Source organism: Camarhynchus parvulus, chromosome 11, assembly GCF_901933205.1.
Source record: "Camarhynchus parvulus chromosome 11, STF_HiC, whole genome shotgun sequence".
Lineage (NCBI taxonomy): Eukaryota > Metazoa > Chordata > Aves > Passeriformes > Thraupidae > Camarhynchus > Camarhynchus parvulus.
The window spans coordinates 303,515-329,013 of NC_044581.1; the positions used below are offsets into that span (position 1 = coordinate 303,515).

At 51.9% G+C, this 25,499-nt stretch overlaps 1 protein-coding gene across 1 annotated transcript in view; it reads right to left on the reverse strand.

The window, feature by feature from the left end:
• Window positions 1-628: 628 nt before the first annotated feature.
• Window positions 629-25,499, reverse strand: part of ZFHX3 (zinc finger homeobox 3) — an 81,820-nt gene continuing 56,949 nt past the window's right edge. The window contains 7 exon segments of the mRNA XM_030956206.1: window positions 629-3,853; window positions 6,553-7,933; window positions 7,936-9,859; window positions 9,861-12,006; window positions 12,494-12,599; window positions 19,953-20,153; window positions 20,344-20,477. Coding sequence (XP_030812066.1) covers window positions 2,262-3,853; window positions 6,553-7,933; window positions 7,936-9,859; window positions 9,861-12,006; window positions 12,494-12,599; window positions 19,953-20,153; window positions 20,344-20,477 — 7,484 coding nt within the window. The 3' untranslated portion in view covers window positions 629-2,261.

The window sequence follows — 25,499 nt, forward strand, 5'->3', positions numbered from 1 at the left end:
CATCCGGTGGTTCGCGCTTTAGTATCAACTACTTAAAAAACAATTAAAAAAGGAATTTGCACTGTGCATTAGCCTAGTCAGAAATATGTACAACAGTTCAGGATCTAGTCTTTTGTCAAACTAAAACCAAAACTCCATAAAAATATAAGTGTCCCGCTAGAAACCAAAGCCGCGCTCAGACGCTCCAGTCTCTCAGGGGGGCGGCGAGCGGCTTCGGCCCGGGGAGGAGCAGCCGAGGCGGCGGGAGGAACCTGCGTTCACAGTCTTCCAAGTTCCCTTTTGAAGCAGGAGGAGGATGATGATGGTGGGCAGAAGGCTCTCGTGCTTTCGGGCAGAGGAAACATGGCGGAAAGAGGTTGTTTCTGTTGGCATTTGGTTATGGAAGGGAACAGCAAAGTATCTACGTCTCCAAAAATCTACATTTTAGCAGCATAACGTTTTCCTTTCAAAGTCTGGGCCACTTGAGGTGCGTGTGGGCTGGGGGGGCCGGGGGCTCCGGGCCTCCCTGAGCCTGGCACCCGGTGCTGCCACTGAGAGATCTTGGAAAGAGAAACCTGCCTGGGGTGCACTGGGTGCTCACTAAGAGTTGTCTCTCTGCTTGCAGAAGAAGCACAGATAACAACCTCGGTACGTTTTTTTATTCTTTATTTAAACTTAGACTTGTTTGTTTAAATCAGAAACAAATTCTCAAGTAAAAAGAATCCTTTTTGCTCATTCTGCACCAGTGGTGAAGGGTATGTCTTTGGATTTTATTTAAAGCATGAATTTTCTTTAGAGAAAAAAATGTAACAAAACCTCTTTTTTTTTTTTAAAAGAAGGAACAGAGTGCAGCCTAATTACACAAACAGAACCGATGCTCAGAGGTCAGGAACAGAGTCTTTGAAGCATTTACAAAATGAGTAAAGGAATAGGGGAAGAAAAAGAGAAGAAAAAAAGAGAAACAGAAAATAAGAATAAAATAAGTGCACAAGGGTAACAGACATAGGTAAATCGCATGTATATGCCTTAAAAAGTTTCAAACCCCCAACAAAAAATATTCTGCAAGGGATCCTACTGACCCCCAAAACCCTTTGAACTTCTTTCTTTAGTTTTTATAAAATAATTATGCAACCACCCTCTAAGAAATGAAGGTAGCGACCATAAGTGGAAGATTACAGGATGGGGACGGGGATAAAGGTACAAAGGGGAGAAAAGCTCAGGCGAGTCGATGGATCGCAATCTATCTGTCTAGGAATGAACAAGACAACATCAAATGAGAAGCCGTCAGCTGGACCATACAAAAGCTAAATGTACACAAAAGGGTTTTTTCTTTTAAATCTACCATACTGCTTCAGTTCATTTCCAATGCAACAATCTACTCAACACCAAAAATGGTCATATCTATCATAAATACAGAAAGTCAGTTGTTTTAAAACTTTTTTTTTTAAGCTCCAAGTCCTCAACACTCTTTGTGTGTTTTTTTTTTTTCTGAAAAGTGGGAGTGCTTAACTTTTCCCCTTGGAATTGGCTTCAGCAGAAAAAGCTACCCTTAGAATCCCCGAAAAGCTAAAGCAGTTCACATTGTTTTTCTCTTGAATACTTTCTGCCCATTTTAAATTAACAAAACCCCCCCGCAAAAACCAAAAACCAACAACAAAAAAAAAAATCCTTTTCTGGAACAAAACCAAACCAAAACAAAACCCCCAAAACAAACGAAAGAAATTATATATATATGTATATATATATATATATATATAAAAACAATGATTCTGAAAACAGAACAAAGTGTGAGCGATTGACCTGAGAATAAAAAGACATTACATTTCTTTTTTCTTTTAGCAAGCCATTGGTATCTGAATGCTAAGATAGCAAGAAATTTAAAACTGTCTCCAGGTGGGCTGCTTTCCCATACAGCGCTGCCGGGCTCTGCTGTGCTATCAACGGGGGATCAGACGGGGCAATGTACAGGGGTGCGAGCTCCGCAGGCGCCAGGAGGCAGCACGGCCTTCGTCTCCCAGACCAACAGTACCTTCCAGAGGACAAATGTAACAGATTTTTTTTTCTTTTTTTTAAGTTTTATTTTATTAAAAGGAAAGGAAAAAAGAAATGTAAAACCCACCGGCATCGTTATATGGGAAAACAACCCACGCTTTTTCTTTTTTTCTTTTTTCTTTTTTTTTTTTTTGGTTAGAAGCTTTGGAATTGCAGTTAGTCTATTTTTGAAATTGGTTTGTTATTAACTTTTTTTATTTAGATTCATTTTTATTGTTCATCTTCAAAGCTTACAATCTGAAGGTGTCCATTCCTATGCTAGCTAGACCACTGTCCTTAGGGCAGCCGGGGTCCTGGGGCCCCTCCGCCGGGCTCGCCGGTCCATCTGACTTTTGGCTAAGATCCGTGTCAGACTCCTCCGAATAGTCGTCTGTTGGCATCGAGGGCTGAACCCCTGAGGTGCTGCATGAACTTGAGGTAACCGTTGAAGATGAGGAGAGAGGAGGGAAGGGCGGCGTTGTTGGCGGCCCTGGCGGGGCGCGGGGGGCGGCCGGGGGCCAGGGCTTTCTGGAGGCGTGGGGGGAAGCCGGGGGGGGCCGGGGGGGCGGGGGGCTGTCGTTTGAGTGAGCGGCCGACTGCGAGGTAGATGCGGTGCTGGGGTCGGGGGGGCAGGCAGAGTGAGGTAATAGACTGGGGTGCTCTTTGGCGTTTCTTGCTGCTCTTGTGATTGTTCGATGTTTGTGCGGGGCTGACTCGAGATGCTGACTGAGGGCTTCGTCCCCACACACCGTGCTCTCGCACGCCACGCACTGGTACGAGCCGCTGCCCTGGCCGCTGCCCGTGGGCACGTGAAGCACCATCTCATGCAGGTTCGCCACAGACTGGCCGAAGAAGCAGAGGGACTTCAGGTGGTCGCTGGCCGCCTCCTGGTCGCCGAAGCACGCCTGGCACTTGCGGCAGACCAGCTTGTACTGCACCTTTGGGACAATGAAAGGGTCGCAGAGCGAGTCCGCGCCCTTGCCTTCCGCTTCAGGCTCTTCTTGGGGTTTGGGCAGGAGGGGGGACACCTCGCGGGGTGCGTTCTTCTGCTCTTCTTGCTTGGGGGGTTCTTTGGCAGGGTCTTTGTCCGGGGTGGCAGCCCCCGTGGGGACGGGGGTTTGGCTTCCTTTGGGCTGCTGCGGTTTCTGCTGCTGCTGCTGCTGCTGCTGCTGCTGCTGCTGCTGCTGCTGCTGTTGCTGTCGCTGCTGCTGCTGCAATGCCTCCTGCAGACTCTGCTGGTATTGCTGGTACTGCTGCAGCAGTGAGCCAGGAGACAGCCCCAGCAGTGCCTGTGACAGTGCAGGGCTGTAGGGGAACAGCCCCTCCATCCCATACATGGGCTGCAGGTACCCGCTCTGCAGGGCGCCAGGGATCTGTGGGGCGTAGTACGGGGAAAAGCCGGGGACGAAGTAAGGAAGGAACTGGCTGGTCAGCAAGGTGGTGGGATCCGAACTGAGGGCGGCCTGCAGCGCCTGGAGCTGGGCGGGCTCCACCGCGTACTCCATGGTGGGCAGCGGGGCCGCCAGGGTGCCTGCCGGTGCCTCCCCCTTCTCCTTCTTGGGCCCTGGCAGGGTGTCCCCCTTCCCCTTGGGTGCCTTCTCCTTCTCTTTTGCCTTCTCGCTCTCCTTCTCCTTGCGCTGGGCGGGCGGTGGCTGCTGCGGCGGCGGCTGCGGGGTCGTGGCTGGCGGCTGCTGCGGGGCCACGGCCGCCGTGGCCTGGGCTGGGGTGGGTGAGCTCAGCGCGGCCGGGGGCTGCTTATTTGGTAATCCAGAGGTGGGGAGGCCGGGTGAAGGGACGCTTGTGCTGGGCAGGCCCATCAGGTTGGGTTTGGGAGAAGTTAAAGCTGCAAGAGGAAGAGACAGAGAGGTGAAAAGTCACTTTGTGCTGGGCAGGCAAAAACCACGAGGAGGGTGACCCCAGTCCACCCCACAACCTGGAACCTCCACCTCCTCTGTATGAGGGCAGCCACCAGCCTGAGCTGATGCGTTGCTGCAGCAGCACAGGTGCCACTCCCTCTGGAAAACGGCCCCTGTCCCACCCCACAGGCCCTGCATAGAGGGGACATGCTCCCTCAGCCCCCACTGCCTTGGCTGCACTGCCCAGGGGCACCGACTGTGTGATGGGGACACCCACCAGCACCCAGGGTGCCCAGCACAGCTGTTTTCCTGACTCCTCTGAAATTCCCAAATGATTAACACTCGTGTCAGCATCTGCTCTGGGACTTAAACGGGTCCTTGGGCCAAAGGACTCCAGCAGCAGGATGATGCTACGCCAAAGCGTGAGAACGCTCAACACTGCTCATCTTGTAGAAATCTTACAGATTGGGAAGCCCCAGTCATGGCAACTGGAGACTGAACAGGCTAAACTTAATTTATTTTGTCCTTATTAAGCTGATGTTCATGAATGCACAAACCTTTGAAGCAACTCTTTTCTCCCTTCCTTCCCTTTCCTTCCCTTCCTCCCTCCTGTCCATCCATCCTTCCCTCTAATGCCAGGGGCTCTGGATGCTCAGCTTCTGAGCAATTCCAGAGTTTGTGTGGTGTTCAGATATCTCCCGTGGGCATAAGCATTGTGTTTTGGGTGGAATTAAAAGTGTAGTGATGCTTCCTCATTAAGGAGATAGATTAATGGTGGAATGTGGAGCTTGTTCTTCTTCCCGACAGGAGGAATGGCCACTAACAACCCTGTCCCTGGTGCCAATTTCTGCTCTCACAGTGGCTGGGAGTGAGAGGAGTGTGGCTCCTGGAGTCACCTCCATCAGTCATGGCTGCTGCAGCTGGCAAATATGCTCCTGAAGAGGAACGTTTTGCTTGGCAACTCCCGTGATGCCATGTGGGAAAAAACCCCCAAAATAAAGCTCCAATACCCTGCTGGCACAGCCCTATACATTCCTCCTGAGCAGATCCTGCTGTAAAACCCAGGAGCAAAACCCGAGCAGTCTGTAACAAACCTGAGTCCCAGCACTGCAGCAGGGGCTGCTTAGAGACCAGCCTGGGCAGGGGCAGTGGCGGCGCCTGGGACCAGCCGCAGAGGCATGGCGCCTTTTATTTTAGGCTGTGCTGCCAAGGAGCAGCAGGAGGGCTGCAAGGAGGGTGGCTGCAGCTGGGAGGCTGCAGCCATGGCTGACCCAAACCCTTCTGAAACCTGTGCCTGCTCCTGATGGCGTGCTGCGACAAGAATGATTGTGACGGCAGGACAGGTATGGAATGAGGCTCCACGCAGTGGCCCTGGAGAGCTCGGATAAGGGCATGCTATATGTGGACACCACTGAAATGGATGTTTCCCAGCTGAACATCCCTGAGAGGTTCAAGTGAAGGAGCAGGAGGTAATCCAGTGTTCCTGGATGCATGGCCTTATCTGCTCTGACAGGCCCGGAGCTGCCGTGGCCTGACCTTTGGAGCTTTATCTAAAGGCCACAAACAGACTGTTTGACTTTCTAAACAGTTCAGTCCTGTCTAGGCAGTCACTGACAGCATTTAAGATTCATCAGATGCAGCCCTGTCTCCCCAGGACACATCCTGGGCTTTGGAGAAAAATAAAAGCAACAATATGGACTGAAATGCAAAAAAGTAATTTTAGTTTTTGTTACAAACTTGGGGCACTAAGCAAACGGTGCAGCAGAGCAACCTGTGACATGGTGATGATATGATTTGCCAAAGAGATGCTTCTGGCCGAGTGCTCTGAAACAAGATCTGTAGTGAGAAAGGTGACATGGAAAACCCCTTGCATGTGCAGGGGCCCTTCAGACACGTAATGAAACAAGGCCTTTGGATCACATTTTTTAGGTCACTGTTGGTCATTGAGCTGCACTTTCCACTGCCAGTGTTTGCTACATGGCTTAGACTTTCCACCTATCCATGCGGTACAAAGGAAAGGAACATTCTCAAAAGATGAAGTCCAGTATCTGAGATTAGACCACCCAAATAATTATGACAAATTTCATTTTTATGTAGCATTGTTAAGAAAAATCTTTTTAAAATACAAACTAGATTTGCCCCACAACTACACCATCTTTTGTTGAGGACGTGCTTTTAGGTCATACCCAGCATTACTCAAAATGATCCTTAGCTGCATTGGGATTTGTCCCAGAGTTCACCTCAGGGACACATAAAGATGCTCTGGGCATCTGTCACCAGTGCTACCACACACACCACACCTTTCCCTAGAAAGAGTTTGGATTTTTGAATGCTTGGGATGGCACCACATAAACTGAATGTCAAAAGGAATAATGAACAGTGTATTCAGCACATTAATCATTCTGTTAGTTACACTAGACAAATCTTCTGTATTCCACTTCCTTGAAGGAGCTTCAGGATTTCTACACAGGGATATGCAGGATGTCTAGATGTTGCTCTAGTTCAGACTGTGCTATCCCTCAGCTCAGGAATTAGATAAAATACCTACTGCTTTTTGGCTGTGAAGTCAACATGCTGAACTAGCAGGCCAGGAATCCTGTTATCAGTCATTCCTGAGGGAACAACTCCTTGTGCTAGGTATGGGCCAAGTGCAGGTGTGCCTAAGCAGGGCAGCACCCATACCCACCTGTGTTGGATGGAGTGAAGCCAGGTAAGGACGGGCTGTTGAGGCCTGGGAGCAGGACTGGAGGGATGCCCTGTAGCGCAGGGTACGCAGCGGGAAGGTTCAGAGCTTGCAGGGGCGTGCTGTCAAACATGCCTTGCTGTTGAGCTGCCAGACCAAGAACCTCGTTGGCTTTTTTGATTCGGTCCAGCTCCTGCTGAGCCATCAACTGACGTACAGTGGCTGGGTCAAAATACTCCTTTTCCTTATCCAACTGACTTCCAATGGTTTCTTTAACTTTGGAGATATGCTGTTGAGAGAAGATATGGTCACGTACAGACAGCCGAGCGCTGTACTTGATGCCACACAAAGTGCACTCTGTTTTGGGTCCCTCGTAACTTGTTTGGTTTATACCAAAATGCTTGGCCATGCTGAGCTTTGACTTCTTCTCTTTCGCCCTCGCATTCTGGAACCAGACCTGAACAACTCTCTTTGGCAGTCCAATGTCATTGCCCAGGACCTCACACTCCAGCATGGTCGGTGTCCTGTAGTCATTAAAGCATGACTTAAGAACCTTGAGCTGGAGATTGGTCATCTGAGTGCGAAAGCGTTTCTGCCCGGGCCGGTCCCCGCTGTCGCCAGATTTGCTGGCTGAACCGCTGGCGCCGGGGCTGGGCGAGCAGGGGTCTGCAAGGCTGGAGGTTTCACTGTAGTCCACGGTACCTTCGTTGTCGTACTCTTTGCTGTAGAAGCTGGGAGCTGGGCTGACCAGGCCAGAAGACAGACGATCTTCATATTCGGACATTGCTATCATAGCTGCTTTAGTCAGACCTTCGCCAGGCCCTGATGTGGATTTGGTTTCGGTTGCAATCCCTGTTGCACTGTCGTTGTCTGCGTTCCCTTCGTCTCCTGTGGTCGTGTCTGTGATTGCAGTGTTGACGGAAGAGCAGTCATCGTTGTCCAGCTTTGTCTGGTCAAAGTTCAGATTGACTGAGGACATGGAGGGACTCTCAAAGTCTTCAACCCCTTCCACCTTAATGGAAGATGGACTCAGCAGGGTTCTGGGTGACAGTTCCATACTCTTGTTCACCGGGGAGAGGGGAACGCTCTGTCCGTCGCTGCTGGTTGGTGGCATGTGGGAGAAGCTGGCTCCATCAAAGATGTCTCCTTTCATCTGGAGCCCCCCGTCACAGTCTAGGAGCATTGCAGACAGCGTCAGGTTGTACCCTGCTCGCTTGGCCTCGTGCCAGTGGCGGGAGCGGATGTGAGCTTCCAGAGCTGTCTTTGCTTTGAAGAGAGCTCGGCAGAAGGGACACCGTCGGTGGGCCTGGGCAGGCCCCACAGCTCTGAACTGCCCTTTCCTCTCCCGTGCACGGGTGTTCTGGAACCAAACCTGTACCACGCGCGCTTCTTCAAGCCCACTTCGTGTGCAATGTGATCCAGCATCTTCCGTGTGGGGTTGGAGTCCAGCAAGTACTTCTGGTACAGAATTTCCAGCTGCTCAGGGGTAATGGTTGTCCTTAGACGCTTATCCCTTTGGGGCTCTTCTCCCCCAGTCCCACTGTCATTCTCTCCAGGGCTTGCACTGGCCTTTTCCTCTAGCTTTCTCTTCAGCGTGTTCATGGTGGATGTTGGAGTTGATGGTGAGGTGGCTGAGCTTGCTGGAATCTGTGGTAACGTTCCAGACAGCAGCTGGCTTGCCAGTAGGGGATTGCTGGGATCAAAAAGCATGAATGGCATATCCAGTGTTCTGTCCAGGAAGGGGGGGTGGATAAACTGGTTCTGTGCACTCAGGAAATGGAGCTGCTGATGCTCTTGCCAATGCTCAAAGGAAGGAAATGCCAGTTTACACTGGTCACACTGGTATGGGATTAGCTGAGGAGGTAGGTTTGCCAGCTGCTGAGGGGTGGATGTGTGAATGGGTTTGAGGGAGAGGTGTGAGAGCTGAGATGGACTTGGACTTGACTGTGACAAGGAGCACTGAGGGGGCTGAGGAGGAGGTGGCTGTTGCAGCGAAGAGGGGGAGGATAACTGTGAAATCTTTTGGTGTGCTGAACTTGTCTTTTGTTCTCCTTGGTCCTGTTGCTGCTGAGGCTCTTGCTTTGGTTGCACTTGCTTCTCTTGGGTTTGGTTTTGCTGTGTACTTGGAGGTTCAGACTGCTTTGGTTTCTCATCTGTAGCTTCTGCTTTAGAACTAAAGGTGGAAGAATCGTCTGCCTCTGCCGTGAGCTGCAGAAGAGCTGAGGAGGTCGCATTGGCTGAAGATGTAGGTGTGCTGTACGCTTGTGAGGGCATCGGGGTGCTGCAGGAGGAACTGGTTGGAGTCAAGAGCTCTATTGCATCCATAGAGTCTTCGTTCTGGCTATCATCCTGTCCATCCTCATCCTCATCTTTGTAACAAAGCTTTTTCTGGTGTTTAATGAGATCAAAAATGCGCTGAAAGACCAGACTGCACTTTTTGCACTGGTAGTTCAAGTTGCTTGTTCTGATGTACCTGTCATTTGTGAGCTCCCGTCGCTCCCCGTCTTTGCCTTCTCCCTGATTCTCATAGTTTTTCCTAGCTTTCTGACGGGCATTCTGAAACCACACCACTATAACACGTGTTGGGAGGTTCAGCAAGTTAGAAAGCTGCTCAAATTCATCATCCTTTGGGTAAGCATTGGCATCAAAGAAGTCTTGCAGGACTCTGAGCTGGTAGTCAGTAAAACGTGTCCGAGAGGACCGCTTGCTTCCCCAGTACTCCTGCTTTTGGGGCTCTGGAGAAGGAGGCCGCGAGTCAATCTTCAGCTCTTCCAGACTGGTAATGGGAGGGTTGCTGAAGTTGTACGGGGAGTCCTTGTTGCGTTGGCGCTCCTTGAACAGGGTGTTTCTGAACCAGTGCTTGATCACTTTCTGGGGCAATCCAGATTTGTCTGCCATCTCTTTGATCTGTTCCTCACTTGGGGAATTGTTAATGTCAAAATACTGCCGAAGGACTCTGAGCTGGTCATCGGTGATCCGTGTGCGTGGCCTCTTGTTCTGCTGCTGCTGGAGAAGGCTGGGGTTGAGCTGATGCTGGTACAGCTGGGCCAGGTCGGCGGGCAGGGGGTCGACGGGGCCCAGCTGAGGCGGCAGCTGTGCTGGCAGCGTCTGCAGGGGCATGGTTTGCATCATGAGCGGTGAGAAGATGGGGAGCTCCATAGGCATGGAGAGCTGCGTGAGCGGCACGGAGGGCTGGGCCGGAGCGATGGTGGGAGAGGTGATGGGTGGGGCAGAGGTGGGGATGGCAGGAGCAGCAGCGGGCTGAGGAGGGGCGGGGGGCAGCGGGGGCGGCGGGGGCGGCGGCGGGGGGTGGCTCCGGGGTCTGCGGCCGCAGCGGGTACAGCTTGTCGTAGTGTTCTCTGTATTGTTTGGCAAACCTCTCTAACTGCTTAAAGGGAAAGTAATGTTGGTGAACGTGCTCTTGGTGGCTCTTCAGGATGAGGATGTTTGAGAAGAACTTGCCGCATGTATCACACTCCAGCTTTTCCAAGTTCTCACCTTGCTCTGTCCTCCCGTTTTTCTTCTGCCCCTTTTGCTTGTTCTCATTGTACTGAATGACGAGCTCAAAGCCAAAGTTTTCCAGCAAGGCTTTGGTGGCGTTGCCCCTCGCGTCGGAAGCAATCCGTGGAGGCAGTATGGAGGGCTCTGAACTGCTGCCTGGCACAAAGTCCTTTTTCTCTTTGGGCTTTAAGTTATCAGGAAGAGACTCCTTCAGTGTTACGTTATTGTCTCCCCTCTCTGCGCTTTCCCTTTCCCGTGGGGTTTCTTTATCTTTCTCCTTCACTATAGATTTATTCTTCTTCTCTGGGTGCTGGCTCTGCTGTAGTAGGACGGAGTGGGGCTGTGACAAGGACAGCTGACCTTGCTGCTGCTGCAAGAGCTGTGGATGGCTCTGCTGAGGGAGCTGAACTTGTGCCTTCAGGTCCTCCAGCAAACTTGGACCCGTCCCAGTCAATGTCAGTGCACCACTGGTGACAGGCAAGCTGACTTCTGGATTGAGCTGGAACTCAGCACTGGGGATGTAGAATGGGAACAGAAGATGCTGCTGCTGCTGCTGCAGCTGCAGAAGGGTCTCAGTGGTCATCGGAAAGTGCGGCAAAAGTGCTGGGTTGAAAAGCTGGGACTGCAGGAGAGCAGCTTGCTGCTGCAGCTCCTGCTGCAGGTGGGCCTGGACCTGTGCCTGTGCCAAGGTTTGAGCTTGTTGCTGCTGCTGCTGCTGCTGCTGCTGCTGTTGCTGCTGCTGCTGCTGCCTGGATGCAATCATATCTGCCAGCTTCTTGCGGTTCACCTCTTTGGGCTCTGCAGGGGAGGAGATGTTAGTGCTTACAGTGTTACCCAAGGCAGGAATTCCCACACTGTCACTGGAGACCTGGTTGAGTAGGCTGGGGATGGGAGCGGTGCCTGAAGTGCTCGTGCTGGTGGTTGCAAAGGCATTGCTGTTGCTGGCACTCACAGGGCTCGGTGTGGACGAGCCCAGGGAGAGGCTGCTGCTGCTGCTGCTGTTGCCAGCTCCATTGCTGCTGCTGCTGGCCGCCTCCAGCTTGGCTGCGCGAGCCTTGGTCTGGTGCAGGACAGACCTCATGTGGATCTCCAGAGTCGAGCTCTGGCTGTAGGCCACATTGCAGGTGTTACACTTGAAAGGTTTGTTGTCTGGGCTGCTGGTAGGCTCAGGTTGCCCAGTAGCAGACTCTTGGAGGGCTCGTTTCAGTTTATGCAGATGAGAAACAGAATTGTAATGTACCAGGAGAATGTTCTTCTGCGTGAAGGACTCCTTGCAGACTGTGCACTTGTATGGGCGAGACGGATCTAGAAATTTCTCCATAGTGAAGTTAGGGCCCTTCCTGAAGGGTAAGGCCCTTTTTGGTTCTGAGCCAGAGTCCTCTTGCACCGACCCCGAATCGCTGCCTGTTGGGCTCTGCTTATCTTCCAGGTCGCTCTCTTCTTCCTTATCTTCCTCGACTATTATTGTGTGGTCCTCGGCGAGTGAGGGGTCACCCATAGCGAGGAGGTCCCCGTTGACCAAGAGACCACCGTACAGCTGCTGAATGTCAGCCTCACTCAGCTCCAGGTGGCTGGTTTCCAGGTGCTTCTTCAGGGCCTGGAAGGTGCGGAAGCTGCGCTGGCAGAGGCAGCACATGGTGGCTGCCCGGATGACGTGGTACTGGGAGTGCAGCTGCAGCTTCTCAATGGTTTTGAAGGCCAGGCTGCACTGGTTGCAGCGGTACTTGTAGACGTGGCGGTCAGAGACCGGCAGCTGAGGCCGCTTGGCGTGGATGTCGTTGAAGTGTGTCTGCAAGGCTGCTGAGCTCTTGAACACCTGGCTGCAGCCCTTCTTCCAGCACAGGAAGCCAGAGTCCTCCCGGGCAGCGCTCGGATCAGCTGGAGCGGGCTTGGGGTCTCCGCTGTGCTCTGCGCTGTCCGATGACAAAAGGGTCTTCCCCACATCCTCAGAGATCTCTGTGAAAACAGAATTAGAGCAAACCCAAAAATTACACGAGCACACCACAGTAGATCAACACCCCCTTTCAGTCCTTAATACTCTGTGATTTTTGATCTCCAACACGACAAGTATTTCTAACATTTCTCCTCTATCTTCATTCGTTTCAATACCAGCCCATTAACCTCATCATGGCCCATTGCATAAACCTACACAATTTACTTCCTTGCTCACTTTGAATATCTGGAAATTATTCACACACACATCCCTTAGTGCATTTATCACCTTCAATTCTCCCTTTCAAGCAAAAGCCATTCAGCCACCTCTGTCTTCACTGTTCCTTTTTGATGTCCTGCCTATTTTCAAAAAGAAGGCTCATCAAACTGAACATAGTATTTGAGTCTAGGTCCTATCAAAGAGAGGATTAACAGGAATGGAACTGGTCCCTGAGCAGGTGATGGAGCTGGGGGAATGGTGGGACAGTGGATCTCATTGACCTGCACTCACCGGACTGCTTCCCCTCCCGCTCCTCTGCGCCCGAGTTCCCATCCTTCTCTGGAGCAGCTGCTGGGAGGAACATGCTGCTGGGCATCATCACCTCAGGGGTTGTCACCTAGAGACAGGGGAAAGGACACAGGGAGAGGAAAAACACAAGAAAATATTTTAAACATCTCCAGTCGCAAAACTAGACATCAGTACTGTGAAGTCAGAGGCGTCATTTTTCCCAGCTCACCGAAGACTTCGTATTTATTAGACAAAGCTCAAATCAGTCAAAAGTGTTTCTACAGTTACATTCTGGACATAATTAGCAGTGCACACTTGAAGAATAATCTTATTATTAATATTTTTCCTTTATGTGGAATTCAGACTTTGATCACTGACAATGTTTTGTCATGGGCTGTGAAACTTCTTGTGCAACCAATTAGGTAGATAAGTTGAAAGGCCCACCTTAAGCTGCTGAAAACATAATAAGGCCCCTAATTAAATCATACCTAGTAAAGTACACTGTAATCTTGAACCAGGGAGCATTGCAGCACTGTTTTCAAAGTGTATCAATGCAGAGAAAGGAGGGGCATGAGAAAGAAAAGTACAAATAAGGAGAGAGGTGACAAAGGAAAGGATGAATAAGAAAGGACTAAAGAGAAAGCAAATTGTGAAATAAAAAGCTTTTGGTAACCCTTTCCTTGCTCTGACTGATGCATTCCCTTTGCTCCTCTTCAAGTATTTGGTGCTAGATCCTGCACCACCAAAACCAGTGCAGTGCTGGGACACCACTGCTTCTACAGAGCTGGAGAATCTGCATGGCTCAGCTGGAAAGGCTCTTTGGAAAAGCCAAATGTGCACACTCATCCTGTTCTGAAAAACTGTTTCTTTGGATACACCTGGTCACAAACCATTTCACCAGCAGCCTGCATGTGGCTGGCATCAGATGCAGGACAATGAATGTCCCTTTGAATGTCTGGTGACCATGTCTCACACTGCTGGAACGCTGTCTCACAGCACAGGGACAGACAGACCCGCCTCACTGTCACCATCCCTGTGTTTTCCAGCACAGGGCCTCCAGTGCTGGTCAGTGCCTGTGGCCAGCAAAGACTCCTCCACAGCCCTGAGCAGCTGCCCACCTTGCTGACACCCAGGGAGTGCTCCCCTTCCACCAGGTGCTCCTGCTCCCAGCCTCCCACTGCTGGGAAGGTGAGGCACAACTAAACACTCCCATTCAGGGCTAAGGCAAAACAAGCCTCTCCATCCTTCTGCTGGATATGGAGAGGACATCTGAACCCTGGATTTCAGGAAAGAATGTGTGTGGCTGCTGCCTGCCGTGTACCCTGCCCAGCCAAGGACCACAAGTCTCTGAGTGAGTTGCAGGACAGAGGAGCGCACCTGTGGTGAAGCTGGAGCTCATGGAAAATCTCAGGATGAAATGGTGGCACAGAAGTGGCTGCAGAGCTGTGACCTGAGCTGTGACACAGAGCTCCCTCCCTTTCCTGGGCCAGCCACTGCATGGCAGTGAGTGCCAGGTCCCAGGGAGCAGCAGAGAAGGCTGCTGACATATCCCAGGAGGGGAGCTGAATGCACCAAACTCATTCCACCTTCTACTCTACACAGAAGCATCTGATGGCTGTGGGTGGTTGGTTGGTAGACGTTAAAGGTCACAGAGTAATTTCCAGTAGCTGGGCTTGGAGGAGGGGGACGAGCATGGACGCTGAGAAAGGGAGGCAAGAAGAAACCGTCCCTCTCAGCTCTAGCAGCAGGAAGAGCCTGCTTTCCTAGGATCTTTAGGAATTATGAAAAATAAATCATGAGAAATTAAAAAAAACCCCAACAGAGTAGAAAAAGAATAAAATTATCTAACACCTCAGCTGCACATCATTATAGAGCTGTGGCTTTTCATAGGCATTACAGTACGGCAGCCGTCCCCACCACCACGCTCAGTACGACGGATCAGTAATTGTTTTCATACACTTTAATTAGAAAAACTCAGATGGCTATGAATAATAATGGAAAAGAGAGACTTTTGCACTTGAAAGGTTGAAGTCAATCAAGTGTGAATGACGGCAAAAAGGAAAAAAAAAAGACACCAATTCATCAGGCCTCTGTTGTCTCGCCGCGTCTTTAATCATAATTCCTGATTGGGATTCAAGAAGGCAGTAAGCAGCGGTTCTTTGTCTGCCTTCACCTTCCGTCAATTAACTCTCCCCGAAATATAATCATCAACCTCACATGCTCCTCTGCATCTTAATCTGGGGCTCCAAACCTGTAAGTCCTGCCCTATATGTGTTTAAGTAATTACCTTTATCTACCTGCATCTCCACGGCCACCATTCCTTCCTTTCTTTCCATCCCCCCTCCACCAGGAGGAGGACAAAAAAAGGAAAAAAGGAAAAAAAAAAAAAGAAGGAAGGAAAAAAAAAAGGCTGTGGTACATTAAATTGCTACAGGCACAAAATTCCCAAAGGCAAATGGAAAAAAAGCTTGGAAAAAAGTGCAGGGAACTAGAAATTCTGGGTATGGATGCTGGAACTGCGGCGGTGCAGCCGTGGGCTGGCCTTGGGGATCAAACCACGGGAAAGGCACTGCTCAGCAACTGGACTCACTCTAGTCCTCTGGCTCCATCCAGGTCAGAGGACAGACAGGGACAGACTCCTGTCCCTCTCCTACACCACGATCCAGGGCAGGAGCCTCCGTCCTTTCAACCCCATGGACCAGCCCTGAGCAGGTGGCAAAGATACGAGTGCACATGAGCTGCACATCCCAAATCACTCTGCACTGACACGGAATTCCAGACTGCCTTTTTTGAAGGGTTTGTCCTTTCACACTGCAAAAGCATCTGAAGACATCTCATTTCTTTGGACCTGCAGAATCCACCTCTCATGCTGAGGCTGCTTTTTGTATAAACCCAGCATGGGGCATGATGGGGCAGGAAAGTGCAGTGGCCCACGGCTCGTGGCAGGTGTGACAGAAGCAGTGCTCAGCGACACAGCATCTTGTACTGCACATGTATCTCATGGCAGCAAGTGTTCTGTGATGGCAAGGAGTGTGTTCACCGCAGCACAGCCTATGTCAGCGCATGCAGCTGTCAAACGCTCTCCTCCTCCCTCTCACCTGCAGGTACCCGGTGTGTCATCCTGGCATCCCTCCTCAGCTTGGCAATCCCTCCCCCTCCTCAGTTTCAATGGCTCCAACACTGTTTCACAACAGCAACATGTCAGTCAGTGTGAGCCATTACTAAAACACAACCCTCAGCTGTGAGTTCAACAAACGTGGTTCGTCTCCTCCCTTCCCTTCTCCTGTTCATGCCTGTTCTTTTCTGTCCAACACCAAACCCTACCCCACTGTGGCTGCAGCTACCATCTCCTGGCCCACAAGTCACCAGCAAAGCTCACTGCAGCATGGCACCTCTGTCTCAGTCACCCCAGATCCACCCCTGTGCCCAGCCTGAGCACCATCCCCTGCAGCTCTGACAGCTGAGGTCCCACTAAGTTCTCCTCTTGTTACCACACAGAAAGTCCTTAAAAGATGCAAAGTTGCTGGACAAGACTCTCTACTTCCAAGAACCCCACGTTTTGGGTGAAATTCAGACCCCTTCAGCAGTTAAAATGTCTTTATGGTGATGAGATCCATGGAGAGGCAGGTGCACCCCGCTTTGGTGGCCATTTCTATGGACACAGTGGCCTGGCTGTACAGAGCACCTGAGGGCTGATGGGTCAGGTCTCCTGCCTCCCTGCCCCACCAGCATGCACACACCCTGACACCTACAAACCTGTCACCCACTGCAGAACAACCAGAGGGCCCACTCCTCACTGGTGACAACTTCCAGCAGTGACACACACGGCTCCAGCCACCACTGGATCTACTGGATTTTAACAACCAACTGCAGAGCTGCTAGTGTGCAGGGCTGGAGGCTCAGAGCCCAACACCCATCAGTGTAACACCTGCATATTGCTGACATGTCCAAACAATTCCTCCTGGCTGGTGTGAGCCGCCAGCTCCTCTCACACCACATTGCCTGTGCTGACTGTCCATGGACACCAAACGAAGGGATGGCTCCCCTGAATATACCCCAAAATGCTGAAATCATGTGGCTCTGAAAAGAAAACCTCTAGAAGAGGCCTGAGGAGATACATCACTGTCCCCATGTCTATGAAACCAGGGGAATTACAGACGGGAGGGAAGGTTCCCCACCAGACAAAGGAGGTAATTTCCATTACAAAGAGAGAGAGGGAGAGGGTGCTGGAGTGAAAAGCTTCATTAGACTCTGAGAGGCAAAGTGATGGCAGTATACCAAGGTCACTTCTAATTTAGACCATCTAATTGGCAAACATGGCTCCAAATGGCTATCATCTCACAGGGCTCAGAATTAATGAAGCCCGATTATTTTCATTACCTTCATCCGAGATGGAGAATGAGACACAGAGTGAGAGGGAAAGGGGGGAGAGGGAGGGGGCGAAAAGGAGGGAGAGAGAAAAATTGAGTGACAGCAGAAGGGAGAGAGCAATAAGAAAAGACAATGGGAAAGAGGGTAAAAATGTAAAGATAGCAGGAGGGGGAAGTGAGATGGTAGGGATGGGCAGGAATGATTCCTGGAGCAAGGGAGAAAAGAAAAAGATGGAAAGATGACTGAACACTGGAACACTGGGAAGATGCCCTAAACTGAGGAAGAGAAAGCTGACAGCAGAGATGACGAGACAGAAATGTGTAGAAGGATAAGGCTGGCTGTGGGAGGAGGGAGAGCTCCCACTCCCAGAGGCTCTTGGGAAGCCATCCTCTCTCCCAGCTCCAGCCCATCAGTCTTGTAATCACCTGCAGGGGCGAACTGCACTTCACCCTCCTTACAGGCCCTGTGAGTCCCGCAGCAGGCAGGGGCTGAGATGGGCACGATGGCACCCGGCCCTGCTCAAAGAGGCCACGATGCCACAGAGAGAACTTGGCTACATTTATCCACCAGCCCCACGGAAGGGAAGCTGCAGGAGATGGGAGGACAGTGTGAGCCTCTGTCCCTGTGGGGCACTGGGGCACGGGGTGTGCTCTGTTCCCCAGGCAGCCCCTGTCCCTGCCGTGGAGGACAGGGGGTCCCGTGGGACAGCCAGCCCGGCTGCTCGCTGATATGAAAAGGAGGGAGCACGAGCAGGCAGCCTGGAGATGCTGAGCGCAAGCAGGAGCGTTACCATGGCAACAGACATATTAGACACTGCAGGTTCCTGCACGGCGTCTGATAAGGTGTTATTAACTGGAGCCTCCTCTAGCACGGAGCAGACGCTGCCTCGGAGGGACCCGGCTCCGTCACGGGGCTGCTCACACCCGCCAGACCCAGATAGATCCTCAGGAGAACGAGCCCAGCCAGGCCCTCCCTGCTGCCATGCTCTGCACAAACCACGCTGACGCCTCCGAATATTGTCACAGAATACAGAAAAACCCAGCTTCTTCACCCCGTGCTGTGAGACCTGGAGGAGGAGAGGCAGCCCTCCCACAGGTGTCTCTAGGTGCCAAAGGGAGGAAAGGTGGGAAAACCAGGAACACACATGAGGATGAGCATCGTGGCTGGGCCAGTCTCTGCCAGCCTTGCAGAGCCCTGTGGCCCTACTCCAGCACAGCAGGTGGGCTCACCTGAGGGACTGTGCCCGACCTGCTCTGCAGTGTCCTGAGCTCCTCCCATTCCCTCATGTCCCGGAGGACACAGATGTGCTTGAGGACAGACCAGCCCAACACTCCTGCTCCACACCACACAGCCTGCCCAGGCACCCTGCCTGGCTCAAAACAAACCCCTCACACCAGCATGGCAGCTACCCTGAGCAAACTGGTTATGCCTGCTGGCCTAGGGAAGGGGCTTGGCTTCTGCTTGCTGCTCTTAGAAAGCCAGAACACCTGCCACCAATGTAGCTAAGAGGTGAACAAGGGCTGTTCAAACCCTCAGAAGGTATTTCCACACTTGAGCAGCACCAGTGAAATGCACACAGGTCACAGAGGCCACGGTCAGTGGATGGGACAGCTCGGTGAGCCAGTGGCACAGGCAGGGCAGAGCTCATCCTGAGAAGCCCTGAGGAGACAGGCAGCTAGCAAGGCCAAGCAGGAAGGTAAGAACATAAAGGCACTTATGGAGTGGGAACTGGAACAGGCTGCCCAGAGAGAATCTCCTTTCCTGGAGATACTCAGATGCTGTCTGGACACAATCCTGAACGACATGCTCAAGGCACCCTGCCTAAGCAGGGAGGTTGGACTGGAGCAGCTCCAGTGGTCCCTGCCAAGACCACTCATGATTCTGTGACTCTGTCACTCCTGTCTCCAAGGGGTCACAAAAGGAATCACAGAATCATTAAAGCTGGAAAAGACCCTTCGTCTTCCAAGTCCAGCCATCAACCCAACATGACCACCATGGTTAAACTGTGTCCTCAAATGCCACATCCACATGATTTTTGAACACCTCCAAGGATGGTGACTCCATCCATAGTGATGACTGCTTCCAGAGGCAGCCTGTGCCAGGGCTTTCCAACCCCTTCCATGAAAAAATTTTTCCTAGTATCCAGTCTAAACCTCTCCTGGTGCAGCTTGCAGCCAGTCCTTTTGTTCTGTCACTTGTTTCATGGGACAAGAGACCTACCCCACCTGGCTCCAACCTTCTTTCAGGGAGTTGTAGAGAGGAAGAGTGACAGAAAGACAAGACAAGAAAACGGTAAGAGAACAGCTGGGTCATGTTGCGTGTGCTTGCTCAGAAGGTGACACAGGAGGGAGCTGGTGCAGAACATCAGCGTTACAACAAACACCCTGTTATTCACCCCCAGCGCCAAGAGCTGGCAAGGAAGGGAGAAAACAAGCAGGAACAGTGGGTGTGCTGGGATGGCAGTGGGTGTGCTGGGATGGCAGTGGGTGTGCCAGGTGGCAGTGGGTGTGCCGGGATGGCAGTGGGTGTGCTGGGATGGCAGTGGGTGTGCCGGCTGGCAGTGGGTGTGCCAGATGGCAGTGGGTGTGCTGGGATGGCAGTGGGTGTGCCAGATGGCAGTGGGTGTGCCAGGTGGCAGTGGGTGTGCTGGATGGCAGTGGGTGTGCCAGGTGGCAGTGGGTGTGCCAGATGGCAGTGGGTGTGCCAGATGGCAGTGGGTGTGCCGGGTGGCAGTGGGTGTGCTGGGATGGCAGTGGGTGTGCCAGGTGGCAGTGGGTGTGCCAGATGGCAGTGGGTGTGCCGGGATGGCAGTGGGTGTGCCGGGTGGCAGTGGGTGTGCTGGGATGGCAGTGGGTGTGCCAGGTGGCAGTGGGTGTGCCAGGTGGCAGTGGGTGTGCCAGATGGCAGTGGGTGTGCTGGGATGGCAGTGGGTGTGCCAGGTGGCAGTGGGTGTGCTGGGATGGCAGTGGGTGTGCCAGGTGGCAGTGGGTGTGCCGGGTGGCAGTGGGTGTGCCGGGTGGCAGTGGGTGTGCTGGGATGGCAGTGGGTGTGCCAGGTGGCAGCAGCCATGCTTGCCTACACAGCCACTTACCGTCATGATGAGTTTCTCGACACAGTCGGGTGACACGCTGTGCAGGTGGGTGAGGTGCAGCTGCAGATGGATCTTGTTGTTCAGCATGTCCTGGCAGAGGGGGCAGCGGAGCATGGGCTGCACCGAGTGCTGGGTCATGGCGTGCACCCGCAGCCGGTTCACGTCTGTGTTGCTGTACTTGCAGTACGGACACTGGTACATCTGCAGAGCAGACAAAGGAATCACACAGCTCTTCCACGTGCTACTTTCCTCTCTTACAGACTGGCTTCAATAATTTGATGCCTTCTACCACCAGTCACTGCTTTTCATCCTCTTCCTCCCATTTTATTCTTTGCTTTTGGCACATTGGAAACACATTACCTGCACGGAGAGATGGGTTCTTCCGCCTTACCTGCTCTGATTTGGTCTCCTCTGAAGTTTTTGACCACTTAAAGGAGAGAGGTGACTCAGAGCTGCTGGGGAACGAAATCCGCTTGGAGGGTGCTGGAGGCTCTGTCAGCTCCTTCTCTGGCTGGCTGGCTGGTGCTGCAACAGAAAGCCAGGAACATCAGCACACCCCACGAACATCAGCACACCCCAGAGAGCCTGGGCTGCACGGTGGCTGGGCTCCCATTCACTGCTTTACACGCACCCTAAGGACTTGGAGGAGGATGACTCTGAGGACTGACCTATGTCCTCAGTGCACAGCAGGCCAAAACCAGCTCCCTCTTGCTGATGTCCCCGAGCATGGGAACTATGTCACTGGTGGCCAGAAGCAGAAAGATCTCAGCTGGTTCTAGGGCATGCTTACAACCTGCAGGCTGCACTGCACACACAAATGCTTGGCCAGACAGTGAAGGCCCATGTGTCACCTCCAGGAACAGCTGGACTTACTCTGTAAGGTGGAACTCTCAACCCTGGCTGACCCAGGACATTCTACACAGGGACACTCTGGAATGCATTTGCCCCGGAGAGGGCTGGTGGTTGTGGCTGTCAGCCCAATCCATGGCACCCGTGCTGGCAGCAGTGGTGCTGCTGGGATGGCTCTGGCTGGCTCAGCCCATGCCTCCAGAGGAATGAGCATATCTGGTGCTTCCTAGCACATGGTCCTGCCAAAATCCCAATTTTGGCAGGACTCAGCCAAGGGGACACAAACATTCCCACTGTGATAATCCCAGAAAAGGCTATTTTGTTCAGCCAAACAGACAAATGCAAATGAGCCCTAGAGTCAACAGCAAAACACTCCACGAGTTGTGGCACTGGGAGAAGCACATCCCTGACCTTTCTCCTCCCCCGAACCCTGGCTGCCTTCAGTACATAAATTTGTGGGACATCTATTATTTAAAAACTGTAAGGACAAGTATATTATACAGAGCCCCCATCTCCTCCTCCCCGAACACACATTCATAACGGTACTTTAATCTGTCTCGAATCGACTTCAAACCCATTTTGCCCTTAATGGGAGTTATTCATTTTCACTTGAAAGGTAATATCTGACAGCTGGATATTTAATATGATGGATCAGCTGCCGATTAACAAGGCGCTGTAGCGTTCTCAGGCCAGTCCCCCACACTCTTCCCCCTTTCTCCTACTCAACTTGTGAACCCGCTGGTATCTGCTCCTTGTTTCAGATGATACCACCAAGAGTCAGATCCCAGCAAACTGCTTCCTTCCCAAAGACCCTTCTGTGCACTACCATGAGCTGTATGTCCAAACATTCCCAACTACCTTCCCTGCCAGTCCCCATCTCTGCATTCAGCTGAATAGAGGCAAAATAAGTTCTGGGAGAGGGAAAACAAGTACAGGTAGAGGTACTGCCAGAGGGAGGCAGGGATCAGAGGATTTGATCTGGGACTGCTGAACTTCTCCTGGTAGGCTTGTCCATACTGAATGGGCTTGGAAGTGATCTTGTTCCCCACAGCACTGCTGGCTGCTTGCCTGGTGCTTCATGCAGCCTCCACGTGTGCATGGACAGTCCTGGCTGCACCTGCGGTACAAACCCAGGACTCTGCTGTGCTGCCAGCTCCACAAAAACATCCAAAGCAGGGGTGGAATGAGCTTGCAGTGTCAGTGCTGACTGATGACACCATCACAGACCCTGCTCTGCCCTCACAGAATGATGGGCTGCTCTGCTCAGCTCCCTGCTTGAACTGAGACTCAGAACTGGAAATGGCTTCAAGATGTGTGCAGGGCCAGAGCTGACCTTCCCTGCTCCCTGTAATAAATGTGCTTGGAGCACTGGGAACGCGGCACCACTCTGCTGCTCCTCCACTGAGGAACACAGTCCCTCCTGGAGGGTGTGGGGAGGAGAGACCCACCAAGAGCCAGCACTGTGGTGGGTGAAGGACCACCCTGCCTTAAAATGCCCTCCCTGAGCCCTGTGTGATGTGAGTGGCCTTTGTCAGGGGCCCGATCACTGCTGGCACTGCCCAGCCCTCAGTGTGACCCTGGACACTGACAAGCCACCCCCACCAGGCTGCTGGGTGCTGGGAAGAGCAGCTGGAGACCCCAGGTCTGCCAGGGTGTCTGGCACAGCCATGGGAGCCCTGCTCTAGACCTGCACTGGGCAGGGTGACAGCGACAGCCACGGCTTAGGGTCCCTTTAGACTCTCTAGGTGGTGCCTGTAGCTCCTGTTGGTCACACTGTGTCCCTGGGCACTGCCAGCTGCTCACCAGTAGAGTGTTTCTGGATGCAGTGACTGAATTCAGCCCAACCATCAGCTGCCCCAGGCTGCTGAACACCAGCTCCAGCCGTGGGAGTCACAGCAGGGTATTTTCTCTTCTCCTTTCTACTGTGAAGCAGCCTGCTTAGAATTACTAACAGGTAATTAAAATGTACCATCTCCTAAGTGTCCAATTTCATTAAATCACTTAGTCCAACCCCATAACCATAATCCTTCAAAACTAGAATTATTGATGATTGTCCAGACCCAAGAATAACTGATTTGTTGCACATAGGATATTTTAAGTATTAGTTTCTGAGTTGACAGCTCAGCTGGGAATTCTAACACCGAGACTGAAGTTTGTTGTTGATAAACAGTCAAATGCACAAAATGACACATTCAGTCCACATCACAGATGATCAGAGGAATTAAGAACTCTCTGCTACCAGGAGAAATGAGGACATGGCTTGGCGTCTGCCTGCAGAACTCTTAGCATAGCCTGGGACCTTCTGTCCGTGCAGAGAGGACAGGACAGAATGTCCTGAGCCCAAAACCTCCAGAAGGCCATGGCCTGGAGGGGCTCAGTGACACTGGAGCACACGGGGACACCACCTGTGCCAGCATCTTGCTTCCAGGCTCAGGCCTCGCAGGGCAGAAAAAGGAATTTGCTTTAAAGCATGATGTACATCTGCATATCAGATAGTATTGTTATTACTTTGACTCTTTAAATGGATTTAGTTCAGATTCACTGAGACCTGTGTTTCTGAACAAATGTCCCTAAAGCCAAGTGCAAAGGGGTGGGGCTGCCACAGCACTTCTGGAGATCTGCTGATCTTCTCACTCTCCTCAGCAGCTTCTGCTTTTCTCAGGAGGAGGAGAGATCCTCCCTGGGTACATTCCAGAGGTCAGGTGGGCACTTCCTTGCAAGTGGGGCCTTTCCTTTGCTGGTTCCAGAGGCAAAGCCAGCACGGATCCCCTAAACTGCTGCTCTCCATCCTGGTGGGAAGGAAGTCACCACCCATCTCCTACCCATCACATTCTTTTAGCTAAAGTATCACTGACAGTCCCTTCATCTAAACTTCCATCTTCCAACCAAGCAACATAATGGAAAAGCCAATTAAATGATTACTAATTCATGCTGCTTTCCGTAAGCCAGAGGTTCTCATCTCCCTGCATTCCGTAAACCAGCTTGCCACTTGCCCTGGAAATTTACAGTGGGGTTTCTGCTATTGCCATTGATTTAAACACCATCAGCCTCCAGAAAACTCCTTGCCATGAAGTCCAGCTGCTGGCCTGGGGAAGTTCTCAGTGAGACCAGGGAACTGTGCTTTTACTGCCTGATGGAAAATAGCATTCTGCATTTGGTGGTGCCTCCTTCCTCAAATCACCTCAGTGTGTTCTTGGAGCCATCAGTCCTCGGAGCTGCTACTGTGCTAGTGTGCCACACAGCCCTGTGCCATCAATGCCCAAGGCTCTGCCCCCTGTGCCCTCACAGCACCTGTGTCCCCTGAAATCCAGGGCTAGTTTATCTGTTTCATCCATTCTCCAGAAACTGCCTTGATGCAGGAATGGCCAGAGCCCACATGAACTGCTGGGGAAGGGCATGGGGCACCCAGAGCTGCTGCAGCACTGCCACCTCCTCAGTAAATACAGCCAACATTTCCTCCCCAAACACTGTTTAATTCCCCACTCCCTGAAGGAACTTCCGTTCCATCAGCTGCTGTAGCCACACTAATCAGGCCTGTGCACTACCTGCTGCCCTGCAGCATTTCTCAGCTCTGTATTTCACAGTCACTCAGCTGACAGGTAAATGCCCCATGCTTGGTGCACTCCTGCTTCACAGCCCCAAAAATGGCTGAATAATTTGTTTTTTAATGCTGTGTCATACCTTCCCACCTGCAGTGAGTACCCACAGCTGAATTACTATTAAATATTCATATCCAGAAGCTCCAGCTGCCACCAGGCTTCCCTGCCTTGCTCCATATGAACACGAAACACGCAGCAGATGCCTCTGTGAGATGCCAAGCAGCACCAGGGGCTCCTGGAGGTGGGGCTTTGCCTGGCAGACCTGTCCTGCAGCACCTCCAGTGCTGGCAGAGCCCGGCCTGCCCGAGCTCGGCCAGCAGCTGCACGGAGCCACCCAGCCCAGCCGTATTTCTGGGCTGGAGCTGCCACCCAGGAGCCTTTTGTGTTTCACACATCCTTGGAAAGACTCAGCTGCAGGCAAGCTCCCCGTCCTTGTCTCCTGCCCTCTCCCTGGTCTCCCTGGCTCCGGTGCTGAGCGGCTCCATCGTGCCCTCGGCCCCTCCTGCAGCCTCCCAGGCCCCAGAACATCCCGGCCATTAAGTGCTCCACAAACGCCAGATATTAAAAAAAAGCACAAAAAGCAGCCGGGGGGAGGAGCAGGAATAGATTTCCGTCAGGATGTGCCTGACCTGTTTTTTTCAATTTCAGTAATTAGAAAGGCAGTCGGCCTGTAGGAATTATTCATAAACTGCAGGAGCTGTGCAGTATACATTTATGTTAAACATGTCAAATCCAATTGAAATCATGCCTGCCAGCACCATACTCCATAAACACACTTTTCTGCAACAATTTCCCAGCTCTCAGCAGCCCATTAATACTTCCTTTAATAGCAATCTACCACGGATTCGAATCAGGGACAGTCCATTGCACTAATTGCTCTGTTAGGTGAGCATCACGGACAAAAAAAAAAAAAAAAAAAATTATTAACAAAAATAAAAGCCCTTCAGGCCAGTCCTCCAGAAAGATTTCATCTCAATCTATATTTTAAGTAGACTTTGTTTCTTGTTTTTGTGGCAAAACCCCTGATATTCTCCGTGTACCCAACGGACAGTGCATTAAGGAAGCCTCTGGTAGCTGGGTCACTGCTGGTGATGGGGCT